General features: G+C 38.3%; 1 protein-coding gene across 2 annotated transcripts in view; it reads left to right on the top strand.

Annotated features, from left to right (window-relative positions):
- Positions 1-20,304, top strand: part of RSPO2 (R-spondin 2) — a 96,828-nt gene that overhangs the window by 37,844 nt on the left and 38,680 nt on the right. For both annotated transcript variants that reach the window (XM_042869368.1, XM_042869367.1), the window contains exon 2: positions 11,597-11,785. In XM_042869368.1, coding sequence (XP_042725302.1) covers positions 11,597-11,785 — 189 coding nt within the window. The remainder of the gene's footprint in view (positions 1-11,596; positions 11,786-20,304) is intronic.

The following is a 20,304-nucleotide window of genomic DNA, read 5'->3' as shown; positions in this document are numbered from 1 at the left end:
AAAGCATGTATGTTCTAAAGTCTCTTCAGCTCTGTTAAGACAAGGTCTCCAAGCCAGTCCAAGCCTTTTTGCATTCCATTCTCCCCTTACCTCCATCCTACAAGTAACATTCCATTTTGCAAAGTGGATGCATTCAGTTTTATTTTGAGCCTACCTACATTTTCCAATCATCATCAGCAAGATGTACTCTTTCTCTTCCTTTACCTGAAGAGCTCATATATTTACTCAACTGCATTTGTTGGATTGTATTTAGTCTTGAATTGAGTCTGTACCAAGGATGGGTCCTTCTGATGATGTGTTAACCCATAGTTTTGTCACCTGAAGACAATGCTAGAAAAGGTTTTGCATATTCACTATGATTAGCATTGATTTGTCTCTAACGTCAGTATACACTTTGAGATGTGTTTGTAAGCTCAGATTTAAAATCAAAATGCTGTGTCATACTAAGTAAGATGACTTGAAGAAATGCAATTATATCTTTCCAACAGTTTTTGTTCTTTCCATATTCAAAGGGAGTACCAGTTTGATCCCAAACCATACTTGTATACATATGTGTGCAGTATATATAGATAGATAGATTCTCAGTCTCTTTTTATGATGTTGCAGCACTTAAAAACTCTTTTTTTTTTTTTTTTTTTCTCCTGGCATTGATGGTGGGTGAATTATTTGTTTGGTACATAGTTACCTTCTAAGCTGGGCTAAGTTGGGCTTTTATGTTTTCTTAGTAAAAATAAATAAACAAAAAATAATGATTGAATAGCAGTGATAGTTGATTATTTATTCTCTTTGATAGATGCTCTTGCATAACTTTGTTTAGTAGGGATGGTAAACTTTGGATTAGAGCTATGTTATCACATTGGGTGGATACATCCTGCTTGATTCCAAACAAGAGGTGTAAATGTTAGGGTCTTTTTGTTTTCTTTCTGTCTGTTATTTTAAGTGTTACAAATACGGTTTATTATTCTTGTTTCCATTCACTGTCAAGTTTGGGAATTTTGAGAACATAAATGGGTGGGGTTGAGGTTTTTCTTCTTACCATTATTTTTTTTAACCCTTTGAGTCTTTTGTCAGTCATCTCAAATTTTATTTGCTGTTTGTCTTATTCTTCCATTCTCTGAGGCTGTGCTTTAATACTACTTCCACATATTTGTTTGTTTATTTATTTTTTAGACGGGAGAGAGTACATGTAGAGCTGTAGCTTGTTATTCATCCAGTAGAATATCCTCAAGCAATTCCCAATTTTAACTCTTCCCGACACCTAATTTTTGTTTTCTGACAATTATGCCAATATGTAATTTAAACTTTATGAATTTGGCCCTTTGAAAGTTTACAATATTCACATTTATGTCTTATACTATATATTACTTAGGCAGTGGAAACATAGCCAGACCAAAACTCACAGATATGCGCTAATTTTTCATTAGCAGTTACCCGTTTATTCTCTTAATCTATATATAATCTAATTTTGAATTGCTCCAAAGCAAGTCCACTGAAACAGTGCTCTTTAGAAACAAAACAACTAAAAAAATTCCCCAAACTTTACTAAAGATGCTCTAAATTGTTGTTATTATTTTTAATTCTTAATCAGGCATCTCATATCAGATTTTTCTAATGCCAAAATTTTCTGGGATACAGTTTTTCTTTTTGATAGCTAATGACTAAGAACAAGTTTATCCTGTTCTCTTCAGAGGGCTGAAGGACCAAGTCTGCTTTTGGGAGTGAGAGTTTTATAGGCCTTGGAGTTGCTTCTGTGTGTGTGACATTAAAAAGTAATTTTTGGCATTTGAACTTATAGCTCTTTCTCGTTAGCCTTGTTAAGACAAAATCCATATCTGTATTCAAGTTGTCGTGTTTGGTGTGTTGATAATGAAGCTTGTGCTCTGGTGACCAAACCACCACAGGGCAGGTGGTTCATCATTGCTGGAAGTCCTCTGCAGTAGTTAGTGAATTGCTACCTGTCCTTCTGCAATGTCGTTTCTGCCTTTTTCAAAAGAGAGATATCTATAAGGGAAGTCTTCAGGTGTTTTGGCCAGTGGTAGGTGCTTTTCTGAACTTCATCTGGTTGGAGTTAAATCATATTACTAAATATAGGCCTTTTCCTTCTGTGAACTTTTGCAATTTTTTCTCTTAAGATGGTTCGCTTTATATGGAGAAGGTTACTTCCAGCTGTGAAGATACATTTTAGGTTCTCTTTTTACAGTGCATTTCCAAACTGCTTTGCTTCTGTTTCCTTCCTTGATACTTGTTGGCTCTGGAATCTCCTGTACAATAGAATACATCTGGACACCCAGAAAACCTTCCACGTCTCCGTATGCTCTGCTGCCCATTCCGCCTCTCTCAGAACTATACAGGTCATAGCTCAGGTTATCTCCTTCCTCAAGCAAGAAGTCAAATCTGTGTGTCAAATCTTCAGGCGCGCAGGTCATAGGACCACAGGATAAGTCAGGCTTAAGGAGACTGGAAGGTTGCCTCTGTCAGGCTTGGACAGTTTGCAGTTCTGCTTGAACAAAATCCTACAGAAGTTTTGGTAGGAACTGTCTTTTGCCCTCATAAGGAACTATACAGCATTCTTTCTGTAAAACATACAAGATTGTGAATATAACCTTGCCTGAATTTTAAAGGTTCCTACACAAGTTATGGCTGAGGCCATTAAAACTTCCGGACAACTCACAGCTATCTGAAACTTAGATTTCTTCATCCTTAGTGGGTATGAGTTTCTGTACTTTCCAGTTTAATAATATTCATAAATAAATAGACAGACAAAAGGCTACATTTGCATTCTGTCAAACATTTCAGAAATTCGGTGTTTATAAAGCACTCACCATTGTGTTCATTGCTATATAAACTGGAGAACTAGGGCGTGTTCTTCACTATTACAAATTTACAATCCACAGTCAATATTTATTTGTTTGGCATTTCCTTTACGTGCCGGTTCCTGTTGTACAATAAAAATGTGATAGTAAACAATAGTTGAGCATGTGGTCATTAGTGTTAGATGCCTAATCTAGCAGTGAAAATAGTCATATAATCTTTGCATCTTTTAATTTCTACTGGAATTGCTATATACTGTATCCAGCTTCAGAGTCCAGATTTGATATCTGTCTCATAAAAATTGATTGAATTTGTCTTCCAGGAAAAGAAATGCTTCAGCTCTTTCTCTCTATTTTTCCCCTTTTGTTCCTCAATCTTTCCTACCTTTTTAGGAATTGGTCAGTAAAAATATGAAATTGGAAAATGAAATGTCATGCATCTACATAAAGTCTTCTTATACGTCACTGTACTTTCTGTGTTAAGCTGAGTGTTCTGGATCTTCACCTCTTTAGATTTAATGCTTCCAATAATGTTTTGTCTTCAGCGGTTTGGGTGGATCTGGATTTGGAGCTGTGTTTTTGTTGGAGTGCCTCTATGTTGGATCCCTGCAGCTTTCGGTGCTTGGAAAAGTTATAACTTACAATAGAAGACAAAGTAAACACACCATCAAAGAGGAAAAACTTAAATCTCTGTTTATTCACCTGCGTGCTAGAGATGAATCTTATTCACAGCAACTAGTTGAAATATTCTAGATATTAAAAGGCTTGGCCAAAAATGAATTTATTTAAATGCCTGTGACTGTGTTCCAATAGAATTTGTGTACCAGATGTTGGTTTGCAGAAACAGTGTGCTGGATGAAGTTTGAAAGTAGTGTCAGATAACAGCGCAGAATATATAGGTGGGGAAAGTGCATTCCTGGACAATTTTGTAATTAAGAAATAGGCTGTGGCAGCCTGTGCATTTCTAGATGACTATGGCATGGGAATTTTAAATAGACTGGCGAGCAAGTGGTTTTTCAAGACTTGACAGATGGAATTATGCCTTGTGATCTCCAGCTGATGTGACCTTCTCACCAGCATGGCAAATAAGTGTTTGTTGGTTTATCTTTGTGATATCTGCTGTAACAATTAAAACAAAAATTTGGTCCAAGTTATAGTAAGTCACTGGAAGAAATAAAGCTATTTCTTCTGTTTTAAAAGTAGAACTGTCTATGTTTGAGACTATGTTTCTGCTTCCAAATGCAGTTTATTTTCAGTGGAAGGCAAGTCAACTTAGCATTCAGAATAAACAGCCCCACCACCCTCTTCCTACATATGAGTCTTAGAAGGAGCTCCTGGACCTCATGCATAGATGAGATAGAATCATCATAGAATCATAGAATGGCCTGGGTTGAAAAGGACTGCAATCATCATTTGTTTCAGCCCCCCTGCTATGTGCAGGATCGCCAACCACCAGACCAGGCTGCCCAGAGCTGCATTCAGCCTGGCCTTAAATGCCTCCAGGGATGGGGTGTCCACAATCTCTCTGGGCGACCTGCTGCAGTGCATCACAACCATCTGAGTGAAAAACTTCCTCCTAATATCCAACCTAAATCTTGCCTGTCTTACTTTAAAACCATCTTCCCTCATCCTGTCTGCTATCAACCCATGTAAACAGTTGTTCCCCCTCCTGTTTATACGCTCCCTTCAAGTACTGGAAGATAGAAGAGATACAAGTGAAAAAGAGAAAGATGAAAGTGAATGTTTTAGCTTAGTAATGTGAGTTTTTAAATTAAAATATGAATTTGAAAAGCGAGACTAGGAGGATGTATAAATTGATTTACAGTTCCCTGTTATCTCTGTAGGAGTTTTAGATGGGCCCAGTGCAGGTGCAGGCTGTAGCTGACCAAAGTTGCCTGGCTGAGACAGAGAAACTGGATATCTCATCCCTGAAATTTTTCAATTGCCAGATTGGAATGGGCTTTAGGTGTAGTGGGAGGGGTCTCTGCCTATAGCAGGAGGGTTGAAACGATGATCTTTAAGGTCCATTCCGACTCAAACCATTCTATGATTCTATATAGCATTAATTCAGTGAGATTTACACCAAAATCATTGAAATGAAATGTCACCCCCCAGTTTGTTCATCTTCAGAGGAAGATTGTCACTTTAGGTAATGTGGGAGTTTTCTGTGTGGTAGGCAGCTTGGAAGAAAATTATTTCAGGTGTTTAAGGATCAGTAGTATCTTGAGAATGATCATTGGGTGATTTCCAGAATAACTGCAGAATGCACTGGGGAACAAAATGGCTTCTTCTTACACAGAGCAGTGTGGTACTTGGGAAGCAGTGTCTTTTCTTCGTGGCAAAAAAAAAAAAAAAAACCAAAAAAAAAAAAAAACAAAACACACAAAAAAACTAAAAACAAAAAAAAACCCTTACATAATACATAAATGTTTCAAGTGAGTAGTATCTAGGAATAGTAGAGAAGCTGTATCACTTCTGTATTTGGCACTGGTACAGTCACTTTTCCATTGCTGTGTTCTTTTTTGGTGTCCCTAAGTCTGTTGATAAAATGGTAAGGGATTGATCAAAGGACTGGATACTTTGCCTTGCGGTGAGACATTCTGGAATCTTGCTCTGTTTATCTTATCCATGAGAAGGCTAAGAGTTGACCTGATCAGAGTGTCTGCATTGGGGAAAAAAACATTGAAAAACTGTTAACAATCTGGCAGACAAAGATATAAAAAGGTCCAGTGGTTGCTATTTGAAGTTCAGAATTCCATTGCAGGTTTTCAACAGTGAGAATGATTAGCCCCTGTGATATCTTAACAAAGGTTGTGGTGGTTTCCTTACCACTGACAATTTTAAAATCAAGACTGAATGGTTTCTTAAATGATATGTTTTAGTAAAGCACAAGTTTTCTGGCTTCTTTGTACAGGGCATTGGAGTAATTGATCACAAAAATGCCCCTTGACCTCGAATATCTTAATTCTTTTAAATTAAGACAATATCTAGAGTCTAGCTGGTCATTTTTTGTTTTGTTTTTCATCCAAAACTTGTGTTTACATAGCTCGAGTGAAAAATATGCCTTTTTCTTGGCCAGCTCCTTTTTGTAGCCCATTAGATGATTTTCAACTGTTATGACTTTGCAGTTTTATAGAGTTGGTACATTTGTATGCTATAGGATGTTGGTGCATCTATGTGGCTGTATTAGTTGTTCAATTCCTAGGTACCCTGAACTCATATGCCAAACAGGAGTGTAGTTTATTTTCTTGAACTGGAGAGAGAAGTATGGGATAACTTTTATAGCATTAATTGAATTTCAGGTTATGAAATCTACTCTTTCTGCAATAAGCGCAGCTTGCAGCAGTCTCATAGTTGATTCTCTCCTCCAAGTTCCATCTGTGCACCTCATGTTTTGCTTTCAGTGATAAGTGTCTCAGAGACATTCTTGCTAGATCTGAGCTAGAATCCAATTACCAGAGTCTGTGTAGCTGCAACCACAGTTGTTAACCTGACCAGTGTACCAATAATCTCAGTTTCTGAATTCGGAGAACTTGAAAGTCCAATAACACAACGAACGGGCAGTGAGCAATGCTAGTATCGTAATGAGCATGGTGTCCTGACCCTTGAAAGAAATTATGTTCAGGTGATGTTATTTTCTACTGCTTCTTCTATTTCCAATTGATTTTGCACCCGTTTATCCGTTTTTACAGCTGTATAAAAATAATCATGTTCTTGGGGTGAAGTGAACACAAGATTCTGAAGAGACCTGTAACTACTTGCAAGTGAGCGTACAAGAAAGAAACAAATTGGTAGCAGTTATTGTGGTATGGGCTGCAAGACATTAAAATCGATAGGAAATTAAATGCTGCTAGTTCTTTTGCTCACAGAACAACTTGTCTTACTGTGGGGAACAGACTAGACTCGTTTTGCATCATTCGTTCTCTTGTGATTTCAAATAGTCATAACAGTTCACTTTAAGCCATATTGCTGAAGTGGTTTTAATACTTTTGATCCAGACAAGAGTTAAAGTAATTAGCTGACATTTGATTTTACTTGATACGGATCCAAACCATGAAACTTTGAACACCCCTACAGTTCAGAAGTGTTTCATTCAGTGTTTGGGTATTAGTCTGTGTTCTCAAGTAACCTTTTCTAACTTGGCGTATTTTATCCCAGATTTAAAATAATAAAAAACCCAACAACACAGGGAATCAAGTCTGTAAACGATTTTTATTTAAGTACAGAGATGCCCTAGAATGTAGCTGTAGAAGCAGCAAGCCGAAGGAATAAGAAGGACACTGCCTGTGTGCTCTTGTGTTTATGTGTAGTGTTCACACCTGGCTATGTATCTGTGTGGCTGTACAAAACGTTGCTCCTGCTGCAAGGAGCTTACAATGTTAACAGACAGCCAGGGCAATCATGTGCTTTGAGACCCAGAGGATGGTGCTAACTTAGAGCATGTGTGCATTTTTGGTTTTATGATGTGATGACAGCAGCATTCTGACACTGGTTAACATTTGTGGGCCTTGTGGAAGGAGTGAGTTTTCATGAGGGATTTGGATAGAGAAAACCTGCCTGCTTGGCACACAGAGTCGAGGAGGGTGTTCCAGGCAGAGTTGAATTAGGGATGTGAGAACTGAGAGTGTAGTGTGATGTTTTACATTGTATGTGACGCAACTGGTAACTTGGAATGTAGCTGACCATGTTTTGTAAGCTCGTTATTTTTTTTTCTTGCAGTCTAATACAGAAGGGGAAAAATATGTTGTTATGAAGAAATTCAAAAGGAAACATATAGATATTACTGCTGAACATAGATACGTTTACTTCCTCTTTCAATTATCTGGGGATTAAGAAAGCTGTATACCATAAGGTGTATTTGTTGTGTTAAGAGACGAGATGGAAAGAGAAGGCTTTCCAAGGGGGTGAGGGATTTGTAGAACTTGGTTATAGCCTGTGTGTATGGGGCAAAGAGCTAAAGGTAAGTTGATATCTTCAAGATGGCATGCTTATGTGATGCTGGAAACAGTGCTGGAATACTTGATTTGTTGAAGTATGTGCTCAGTATCCAAGTAATTTAGCAGCAGAGCATATTGTGATTTTTCCTGCTTAGAGACAAGTTGAACTGAAAGAAAGGTTGCAGAAGTTGTTTGTCTGCTTCCTGTGAAGTTCTGCTAAGAATGACTGATGGCAATGTAGAAGAAAGGCAGTTCTGTGACATACACTTCACAATAACTTTGTATGCAAAATAGTTGCAGGCTGTTCAGTTGCCCGAAGCAGCACAGTCAGAAATTTTCAGATTCTCTCATAAAGTTTACTCTGGACTATAGCATACAAATAATTTTCTGTCCATATATTCTTTTCCCTTCCCGCCGTCTAACCTTTTTTTGACTTTTTTGCCTATTATGGTGGAGAAAGAGAAAAAAATACCTGATGCATTTTCAGGTTTTTATTGTAACTTAGTAAATAGGAGAGCGAGAGGGAAACTCATCATTGTATGACCATCATGATCTCCCCGTTACCAAAATCAATGTGTCCAATAATCAGCCATTTAATTAGAAATACATGTACTTTATCTGTAACACCTCTCATGAGGATTTCAGAGCAGCTTACAGGTTTTAATGCTACACCTCACAACAGTGTTCTGAGAAGAAAAAAACACAGTGGAGAAATTGCAAATTCGTTTAGGTTGTTCATGAGATAAAAAGGCCAGTTGATATGTGATAGTTCGGGGAACCTATACCCAACTTAAAATTTGGGGATAAATGTACACTACTTACAGAATTACTCTTTCATATATTCTGTGTCATCTGAAGCTTTGAAGGATTAACCCTTCATCTCCTAAGTAAGGCTAACACAAGGTAACTGAGGACCATTTTATGCTGTTAGCTCCGTGTCATAGGAGAGTCTGTTGGTACAGAACTATGTCTGAAGTCCAGGGAAGTCAGCATAATTTAACTTGCCTTGTCGATCAAAGGGTTGACCAAAAAAAAAAGCATCTTAACAGAAACAGGGAAAAAGGAAAGTGACACACGGACAGTCATAGATAAAGGAAAGCTGGGCAATGGAGTCAAGTTCTGTAACCAAGATGCCAAAATTTGAGAAAGTTCAAGGAGGATAGAGACTATGACCTACGTGGATTCTACATATCTGCTCTGATGTCGTCTGTGCTCCTCTAGCCACACTATTGAGAATTGCAGCCTTTAGCTTTATCTCTGCTGTTGTGCAATTAGTCTTGTGTTCCTTTTTCACTTTGGGTGGTTGCGCTAAGTCATAATCATATATAAGCTTCTCTCTGTTCAGTCTCTGAAATAATGTAAAGATTGTACTGTGTGACTGAATAGTGTTTTTTTTTTTATGAAAACTGTTAGCTGTTGGGTGGTGTGGCTGTACGAGGCACTGCACATGAAAGTCATACTTCTAGTATAAAGGGTGGATCCTGCTCATGGCTGCCAAAAAAAGGTGTGAGGGCTGTGGGACAAAGCAGGGCAGTCTTCCTGCTGCCTACCTGGAAGATTCTCCAGTGCGGACTGTTGCTGGAGGCATGCATGGGTTATGTTGTGGAAGAAGTTAGTTCATTCCAGAAGACAGCATAGGGCTGGAGCAACAGTTGCAAAGGTAGATGGGCACGGCTGAAGCTGCCTTGTTTGATACCGGTATTGTGCAGCTGCTCCAGAGGGACAGAGAAAAAAAATTATCTGTGATTCAAGGTAGAAACATCATGCTGGAAATGAGATCCTGACCACTACTCTTTCAAACCCCAGAAAGGTTTCTGAGTGGTGGTGAATAACGGAAAGCATCTTGTAACTTTACTTTTGTTTTATTCTATTTAATTCTTTTTCTTAAAGCACAGGATTCTGTGAGGAACCTTGAATGAGTTTGAGGTACAGATTTGCTGGAGGTGAGACACAAGAAAACTAAAAGGGGACTCGGGTCTCACCATGTGTTAAAGCAACAATTGCTTTGGAGTGCACAGTCCTGTGTTTGATGTGGTTACAGAAAGGCAGTCCCTGTGACAGAGAGGGAAAGGATGCACTCAGGCCTAGCTCATTGCCTGTTTCCTTCATGTACATCTTCAAAGAATGAGGGTATTTGCAAGATGAAGTTGTCTCAGAGAGAGTGGATGCAACAGGATGTGTGCACAGGTTCAGGGATTTAAGGCAGTTGGTCTTGTAGTATGTGCCTTTGCCATGGGTGCATGGGTGTGAGAATTTAGTAGTATGTATACCAGAAAGGATACCATTCCCATCAAGAGAATCTTAGTACATGAACCTGGTCTCAGAGAGCTCCAGCCTTCACAATGTGTCCCACAGGCTGAGCAGCTTCCCACCACTCTCTTGGCTCCTCATCCCGCCTGCCACACACCCAGAGTGTTCTGCACAGGATAGGAGCTGAACACTGCCATACTGAGCTGGGAGAAGCGTGTTGGGGGGGATGGAGCAGCCACAGAACGAGAATGTGTTGTGCAGATGTGTGAAGGTGAGAGTAAAGCTTATCAGCTACTGGTTCCAGAGGGTGGTGGGCTTTTTCCTTTCTTCTTTTCCCAGCTCGGCTGGTGAAGTCAGCCATTAAACAACAGCTCTTATACATCCGCATAAGATAAAATTATTGGAGTACTATGTTAGGGCATAGATACACTGGAATACTTTAAAACACAGCAATTAAACATAGTCTTTGCTCTTTGGACCAGCTGCTGTCAGAATGACCCCTATTCAAATGCTCTTGACATCTCAAAGACTTTTCCCTTTTCATGTATAATGTTTCTCTTTTGTTTGTAGTAAAATAGATGTAAACAGGCAGACTTCTGTGAAGTCCTGTAACCAATTCAATTTCTAAGAAAGAACTATTATTACGTTATTCTGGTTTCAGGAACAACTTGAGCCTTCAGACCTCTGCTAACCTGCTGTGCTGACTCAGCGCCCAAGAAGGAGCTGACTGTGTGTAGGGCAGGGACTGTTCCCTGACTGGAGGAAGGCAGAACAGTAAAGGCTCATAAGGGCATGGAAGGATGCAGCCAGGGTTTGTTGCACTATCACTCAAGTCACAAAAAAGAGAGTATATTTAGTTGAAAGCATAACAGCTAGTGACCTAAAATAGTGATTAGATGCAAATGCCTTTCTTCTGAGATGCCTGTGCATGTTGTATTCAACTCATTTTGGGTAGAACCTCATAGAAAATAAATTTACAGATTCTCCTCCTTTTTGGAGATAATTCATTTTTATCTTCACATCTTCACATCACATCTTCATTTTTATTACAAAGACCTAGAAGTGCAGGAAGGTGCTACAGTAGTACCTGAGAGATGTGCGCATAGCAGGTGTTGTACCCATTCTGTAGTTTGCTACACTTAATGCTGCTGTGTTCACAAGTCAGAAGTTGCATCTGTGTTGATAATGGATTTCAATGGAAATAGCATTCCAGATGCATAGATTATGGTGCCAATATTATTATATTTTGTTGCTGTTTTGTACTTAAATGCTCAGCTTGAAATTAGAATTGAGCATACAAGTTTTGTTTATGTTTTGCTTGTGAATTTTATGTATCTTGGTCTCTGCTTGTTTATACCTTTATTTAAAATGTGTCAAGTTCATTAAATTGCTGTACATGCTAGTTAAAAATACAGAGATTATATTTCTTTTTATCCACTTCCCAGTGCAGATGCTTGACAATGAGCACGCTTGCAGAACCTCATTTTCAAAACTATTTGTAATCATGCAGTAGAGAACATCTTACAGCAAAGAGGACCTCCAGCCAAAATAATTTCCAAATGATCTTAAAGTGTAATTTTTCTTCTTCTTATTTTGTAGCTAGCTATGGATCAAATCCAATTTGCAAAGGCTGTTTGTCTTGTTCAAAGGATAATGGATGCATCAGATGCCAGCATAAGTTATTCTTCTTCCTACGAAGAGAAGGAATGAGACAGTATGGTGAATGCCTGCATTCCTGCCCATCAGGATATTATGGACTCCGAACACCAGATATGAACAGATGTTCAAGTGAGTTCCATGGGTTTTTTATTTGTTCTGTTGATGTTTTTGAAGGCTCAATGCAGTTTTTATTGGGAAGCCATAATTCACACTCTGTTTTTAAGGTGATATGTTGTGGAAAAAATATTTTTATAGAAGTCACGATCTTCATAAAAACTTATTTGCTAATGTCCAAACTCACACCAAGATTTGTTATGTTTAGCAAATTAAATAGTTGTGTTAGCCTAGCTGTTGTTATTGCTTCTTTAATTTTAATTAAAACAAAGGTTAGGAAAGAGTTATGATTTAAGCAGCAATTTTTGGTTTAAAAGAATTAATTCCCTTTATATGAAAATAAGAAAAGATTAAGCATATATTTAATAATGCTTTGTGTAGATACAAGCCCAGTATACGCACTGGGATATGGGTGGGCTTCTTATCAAGCTTTTTGCTCCGACACAATTTTCAGGTGACCAGACACCTCACAACATACATGTTTTAATATGTAAGTGTTGCTGTTTTAATAAAACAGATGTACTATTAAGAACAAACAAACAACCTTTCACTGTTAGTGCTGCATTTTATTTGGAAATTTACAACCTGCTAATGTGCAACAAGGTTCCTTGTTTGCGTGTTTGTGCCTAGCAGTACGGCTGTTAAAGCCTGTGAGTGCTCTGGTATATCTGCACGTTGTTTCACTGCTATCTGGCACTTGTGCCTATTTGTATCGATTTTTCCATATGCTCATATATGGACGATTACCCATATGGATTATTAATCATTGCTACCACCCCTAATTCATAGCTTTTTCATGTGTCATAGTCTGACCAGAATTAGGTCACCAAACTGAAGAACCTGAAGTGAGAAACAGCTTTCCTTTGCTTCCTGAACTAATCAGACGTTTGTTAAATGTAGGGCACTCTCCCGTGGGTCCTGCAGCATGTCACAGGGATGCACTGTGTTGTGAGGAAGTGGGTGCTGTCCTTCAGATCGCACATAATCTTGACAGGCCTATGAGGTCATTCTGTGGCACTTTTGGCTGGAATAAGAGCATTAACTGCAGTGCTCTGGCCACATTCCAGCCCTTGTAATGACATCTCGCCTGTTTCTCCCCGATCCCTGTGCGGATGCAGTGGATATGGTATTCTTTGCTTTGTGATAGGTAGTGCTGTTGAGTGCTGCCTAATCTGTACCAGGTGGCTGGGTTTTGATGAAGAATTCAATGAGAGCAGAATAGCATTTATACATCCCTTCTGTAAAACAATTTAGGAGGTTGGCGTTAATTTTCATTGCACGGTTGTGAATTCAGCAACTTGTCCGCTTTCAGCCTTTTGGGAGCGGGCTGTAAAAGCTGGGCAACATGAAAATGTTTTTAAATATTGTTAAAGTTTTGGGAAATAGATGAATGTATTTGTATTAGCCTGTATTGTGTTTTTGAGATAGGAAACGTTGTCTATGCTGATAGTTGTTCTTTGCTTTCTTTCAAGCAAACAAACCGTCCCAAAAAACCCCAAAGCTTGCAAAAGGTGAACTGTGAATTCAATACCACTTATTCTACATTTTTACCACTTACAGAAAGTGGCCTTTTTTCCTGAATTACAGGATTGGTTTTGAAAAGCACAAATGTGAGGCTGTGTCCAATCTATATTGGCATGTGTTGAGTGCTGGATATTTAACTCACCCTCATGCCTTTGACAGTCTCTCCCTCTGAGAATAATTATACAGTTGCATTTACCAGACCAGTGCTGGTTCCCCTCCAGTGATTTTTGAGCTGTGTATTTTTATTTTGGTGTGATCGCCAACTGGTGTATTTATAAATCATATCTGCGTTTTTGCTCTTGGTTTGGTGATCTTGCATGGTGCACACGTTGCGTTGTGGACATGGACATTTTGTGGATTCAAGCTGAGATAAAATAAACATTCCTGAAAAATAGAATAGGTTTCTTCCTATTTGATGTCAGATACTTTTAGTTACAGCTTGTTACAGACTATTGCTCAGATAGTATTATCTCAGCTAAAAATAATAAAAATTCTGGCTCCACTAAAATCTGTCTGTGAGTTATAGGGCTTGAATTACTTGGGTTGAAATGATTTCTGCCCTATTAATGCCTTTACAGGCACAAACGCTGTTTAACGTTTTATTACTGGAACACTTGCCCATTTTTGTTCAAGAAGCTATAGAACATATTTTTATGGAAAATGTTGACATGATTTTAAAAGCCAAACATAGTTAGTGCCAAACGTAACACAATAAATACTACAGCCAAGTGCAACAGCTCCAAAATTATGGAAATTTTGAATTTCAAGGCTGATTTTCTTTTCTACATGTAAGCAGTATGTGTCTCTTGAATTTGCTGAATAGTTCTAGACTGTTTTTCTAGTAACAGTGAATCATGTACTTTCTAAATTGGTTTTCCCTAGAAATCAGTGTAGTGCTTCCTGCTTATTTTCATCTGGAACACTGAAGTCGAAACACTTGAACATGAAATTGAAAAGTGTTGGGTCTTTCCTCCACAAGAGTGCCCAAGAAGAGTGCTACACCTCATTAATTTTCCAAGAAATTTTCATAATTAATTACTTTGAAGCGAGGAGGAAAAATAAATCTTCTGAGAAAAACAAAACAATAAATTTGAATAAAAGAATAGAATGAACTCTGTCACCACAGTGGTTGTTTCAACTTTGGTTTAATTAATCTCTCAAGCCTGTCTTGAACCTTCCAACCTGGTCAGTGTCTGTGGTAAGTTTTTTGGCGGAGGACCTGGTAACAGTTTAGAAATCACAGTTCCCTTCAGCTTGAGTTGGCAACTCCATTTGTTTATGTTCACCTTCTTTCCTCATGGGAGGACCAGGTATTTCTAAAATTGTCATTAGCTGTTCCATGTGCCTTCAGTGAAAACAAGATAAAGAGAAGCTTTTAATAACTAGCTTATTAACCCGTTATTTATGATACACATGAAGTTAATTCACTGTGTGAAGAGAGGTAATGATTTTTTTTTTTTTTAAGCTTTCTTACAAAATAGCAAGATATCATTGATATCTAATGGTTTAATTATTGCTTAGATAATATAGCAGAACATACAAAGCTCAGAGGCTGTTTATTTAATTATTTATTTACAATTATGGTACAGGCATCAGAGGCATCAGACTTTTTTTTTTTTCTATTTATTTGCACTACTTTTTCCTTGTTCAAGTGCTTCTTGGTAAGTATTTGGTCATGTTCCTAATTTTTTTTTTTTTTTAATTTTTGACCTTATTTTGTATTTTTCACCATTCTGGCAAGAAAAAATCTTAATAGTGCTTTGAATTAAAGATTTCTTAATGCTGTAGTCAATTTAGATTTAATATAGCAGTTGTGTATTTGTAAAATACTAATTGAAACCACTGTGGTTTGGCAATTGTTTAAACGATCTCAACTAATAATAAATCGAGATTAGAACGTAATAGAACTGTATTAAGTGTTTAGTAAGTGAATTTATTAAAATAATAATAATAATCCTCATTATGGTATTTTATAAGCAGCATTTTATATCGCAAGCACTGATCTCTGTGAAATGATAGACCTGGGGTAAACTTCAGTAATGATTACTGGCAAGTGGCTGCATTTGTTGCTCTCCAGACTCGTGTTCATCCACTGCCGAAAGCTGCAGCTTGAAAAGAATTTCTAGTTTTAATACTAAATCCTTCAGCTGCTGATGTCTCTTCTGTTTAGGAGTTTGTTAGCACCCTTGTAGTCTGAAGCTCTTTTGCTTGTGATTTTACTCCTTTATTTCCTTAAAGCCAACTGATGCTTTGGTCTCTGTTTTTTCATAGAATCACAGAATTGTTTGAGTTGGAAGGGACCCTTAAAGGTCAACTAGTCCATCTCCCCTGCAATGAACAGATATTTCTACAGCTAGATGGTTTGCTCAGGTCTTGACTGTGTCCAGGGGCAGGCATACATCACGTCTCTGGGCAACCTGTTCCAGTGCTTCACTGCTCTGATTGCAAAAAACTTATCCCTATATTCAGCCTAAATCTCCCCTAATCCATCAGTCACTCAGCTAATTCTCCATCCTTTACAAGACCTGCTCACATCAGAGCTTACTTTAGCTCTGGCCATATCTTCTGCTCTTAACAGCCCCGTCTGTCCCCCATGTGCCTTTATCTTCTGTCTTCAAGGTGAATTATGAAATCCACGGCGGGGGGTTGGAGCTAGATGATCTTTCTAAACTGTTTAAGGATTCTATGAAATGTGTAGTCCAGCTGTATTTTTGAAATGTCTCCTAGCTCGGGAAATTCTGCATGGGAATCAGTGTAGGAGGTGGTATGGAGTGCCAAGGAGTGCTAGCAGGCAGTCAGGATGGCAGCCTGGGGAAAAGACTGGAGCACCAGGGCTGCAGAAGAAAGGTGAGAGTAGGAGTAGAAGCATTTTATGCTTCAATTTGATTTTCAAAGGTATTATGTTTCCTTACAATTCAGCTTATTCTGGCATCTTAAATGCTAGTTGCAGATGTACTGTGGAAGGACAGTATTTATTTTAATAACATCATACTTTAACTGCGGTAAAGACTTGAGTATTCACAGGAGTGCTTTTTTTTATTGATCAGACCAAACATATGTACCTGGTCAAAGTCTAATTTATATTTTGAATTCCCAGGCTTTTGATTTTTTTTCCTTAAAATATGAATCTGTCAATTGTTTAATGCTTATTATAACAGAAGAATTAGTAGAATTGTCTTACCATGACTGTCAGGAAGTCAACACAGGCCAGGGAAACCTTTCTATGACTGTAGTCCATTGGACCTGGCTTGTAATCCAGGCCTCTTCCCTCCAGAGTTCTTTAATTTACCATTTTTGTAGTGCCCTATAAATATTGAAAACTTTATCTACCTTAATTAGATATATTTTTGTAATGATATACAATATCAGTATTCACATCAATATAAATGACACAAAGCCTAAAACAAATATTTCATTGCTGATTAGCTAAATACCATTTTTCTAGAACAGATTGGTTTCTCTAATATTGACTGATACAAGCTTCATGACTATTACATAAAATAATAATATAATAGAAATGGTTTGGAAGAAAATTATTTCTAAAGTACCATGGGGTGCTTTGCTTACTGAAAATTAAGTAGAAGAATAGTTTGATTTCTAAATTTTGCCCACAACTAATTTTTTTGCTACTCTGTTTCAGTAAGCAAAGTCTAAGTTGTTTTAAATTTCTGTTTTAAGAGTCTTTTCTGACAGTGACCCTTTTGAGGGAGATAGTCTCTTCCTCCAGAGGACAAAAAGATATTGATGCTCCGGTTCTGTGGGTCTCCTGACCATTGGTTGAGGTGGGAGCATGGTACTAGTTCATGCAGGGAGTGATGGTGATGCCTCTTTCTTGAGTATGTTCTGTAGCTGTTCTCAAGCATGGAAGCACTGTGACGTATCATAATCTATCGTTGTGCTGCACTGAAATGTCACTTAAGTTCTTACTCTTCTCTCAGGCTAAATTAACAGATTGTACAGTACCAATAGACTTTCTATCAGAGTCAGTATATGTTTTGTATCACAAATCAAGCTTTCAGAGCTCTATCGGTGGGATACATCTTTGTTTAGCTTTGTTTCATCCAACCGCTGAAGACACTTCAGCAGTGCGCTTCAACTTAATTTCAGCCCATCTCAGCTTCACCAAAGTAGTGACTTCTTTTCCACCCTTTCCCCTGAGAGGTGAAGTCACGGAGCTGTGTATTTACAACCTCTCCTGTGACACTTTGTGATCGAAAATAGACTTGTAGAAAGTCAGCTTTTCTGACTGCTTCATTTCTCACTTGTCATTCTGCAAATGCATATTTGTCATGACAGATTGTATCTCTTCAGGGGGTTTTAATATTGTTTTTGTCCATTAGGGTGATTACAGTGGGCTGTGGTCTATCTGATGGCATAAAAAAAACTTACTAGTTTAAAATTGCTCTTGCTGCAGCAATTAGGACCTTTGCCATGGATTTCAGTGAAGTCAGAATCTTGTAGCATTTACATACAGCTCTTGTGGGAATATGGTGTAACACTTTAAAAAGTGCCATCTGTTTAGAAGTGGAGTGTGCTAATCAGATATAGCACAGATTTCTCTGGGCCCCTCTAAGTGCATTTTGAAGTATGGACATATGAAGATTGTACCAGAGGAAGATGTCTGGTTTTCATGTGGTTTTATGGGTATCTTATACCTTTTGAATTGGTAGGACAGAAACAATAATGTAACTTCCCTTTGAGTACCAAGATAGGAACATTAGAAAGAAAAAACTATGCTAGATGAGATACAGTGAGAGTGCAACAGTGAGTCTGGGAGATCCTGGCTATGTAGTAGCTGGTAGTTAGTTCCAGTGGGATATAGGGAGACGTGATGTTAAGCAGGAATAGAAGGTATTTGGGTCTGGTAGGAAGCAGACCCACTGAGAATTGAGTACAAGGGAAAGAAGAGGTAAGGATTCTAACCTGCAGACTTCTTGTTGCTAGCTGGATGGGAACAGCAGCAATGGAGCACTTTTCTTCACTCAGGTTCTGAAGAGTAAGTGTCCTAGATTCTTGTTGCCCTGCAAGAGTGGTTGGCCTGCCAAAGGTATGTGATTGCTCCTTAGGGTTCTTCTGCATTACTGAATTAATCAGTTAATTCTCTCCTTGACATCTGCCTTCTATTTCTCCAAAGCATCCATTTCTAGGCTCCTTCTTGCTACTTTTGCTCCAAAATTTCTCAGCAGTTACCCCTGTCTATCTGGAAGCCTATAGTGACTGTAATTTTCCGTTTATTTTTTGAGCAAAAATCAGTGCATTTTGGAAGCATACTGGGGGTTGTGAATATCTGTTTCCTTCCTTTACAGAACTGCTTCTATGTAAAATCTTAATTATGCAATTAGATCTACAGGTGGTAAAATGAATCCACACAACTGGTTTTGTCAAGAGTCTTCTCATGATTTAAAAACAAAAAAAGTCTCACGTTCCAGTCAATTAAAATTAGCTAGTAAATTTAAAAGGCTTTAGAAAATTGAGGAGGATTCTACTTTTCATCACCACACTTAGAAATAAGATGCTAAGATGAAAAAGTTCAAATGATTGAAAGCTATGGTGATCAGAAGGAAGCAGTTCAGCTCAGTAACTGTGAACAATATTTTCAGATTTTTATTCTGTTGTTTTGTGTAAAAGAGAAAACCACTTTTTAAATGCTACTTTTCTTAATTAAAAGGCCTGCTTTGAAAGTAGTGCCTCCTATTTATTTCCATAAGAGCTACAAGAGGTACAAAGAGCACAATTTAATAGAGCAAATTCTCAGCTACAAAACACCATTTTTAACATAGTCACCACCACTAGCTTTGTTTTTTTTTTTTTGCCAGCAGTGAACAAGAGCCTGCATGCCGCACTCATAAAAATCTGCCTGTGTGGAGATGGTCCACTTTTTTTCACAGCTACTACAGCAGCATCATTGCTAGGAAGTTGAACAGATGGGAGTAAGAAGGCACCAAATCTGGACTATACAGTGGGTGAGATAAGATAATCCAGCCAAGATTTGCAACATGCTCTATGGGCTTCAAGCTGGCACAAGGCCTGGTGTTATCATCTTTGCAAGAGAAAGGTGGTGTTCTCCTCTGGCCTGATGCTGGAAGTTTGAGCCTTTAGCTTAGTCCGTGTCGTGATGTGGTGGTCAGAGTTGGTGGTTTGTCCAAGTTCCAGGGAAATCCAGAAGGATCATCCATTTCCTATCCCAAAAAGCACCACACATCACTTTATCTGCTTTTTCTTCAATGGTTAACTCGTACGCTGTCACACTGTGGACTGCTGATTTGACTCTGGTGACATCATGTCTCACCACTGGTAATGATTGGATCCAGAAAACGGTTACCTTCAGCTTTGTTTTGGTTCAATAGATCCTGACAAACATTGTGTGCATTTGCACACATGCACAGACACCTGGCAAAAAATTTGCGACATTCTAACACTGCCACCATCATTTCCAGTGCACTGAAACCAATATTCAGCTCCCTGGTCATTATCCATTGATTTGTGTGGACAAGCTGATCAAGAATCTCTTCATTTTGTGGTGTGACAGCTATCTGTGGCCATTTGGAATGTGGCTTTTCTTTCATGTCACTGTTACTGCTGAAACACACCACCTGCCACCTCACTGTGCTCACATCCATTGTTTGATCTCCATACACTTGCTTCAGCAATCACTGATGCTTGTCAGTGAGTGCAGTTTTTTCAGTTCCACACCTTGGCTTCATAGACACTTCCATATCAAACATCATTCTGTCAGACTGCCCCTCTACTGCCATCTATCTCATGGCAACAACATGTACTGCGATGTTGTTGGTAAGGTTCAGCCTCTACTGCTGTACCACCACTTCTCTGATAGTTTGTGATTGAAAATAGGCTTGTAGAAAGTTAACGTTTCTAACTTTCGGAATACTTTCTTTACCTCTTTAGTTGATTGCAATTGTCCTGCAAGGCTTAGAGCTGCTTGAGCATCTTTAATGGTTTGAAATGTCACAAGTAGCACCTAATGATCTCACATTCCAGGAATGGTTATC

This window comes from Lagopus leucura, unplaced genomic scaffold, assembly GCF_019238085.1.
Source record: "Lagopus leucura isolate 7727_CA_CO unplaced genomic scaffold, USGS_WTPT01 Super-Scaffold_100002, whole genome shotgun sequence".
Taxonomy (NCBI): domain Eukaryota; kingdom Metazoa; phylum Chordata; class Aves; order Galliformes; family Phasianidae; genus Lagopus; species Lagopus leucura.
Note: the sequence above shows the minus strand (reverse complement) of the source record. Positions and strands in the feature narration are given on the sequence as shown.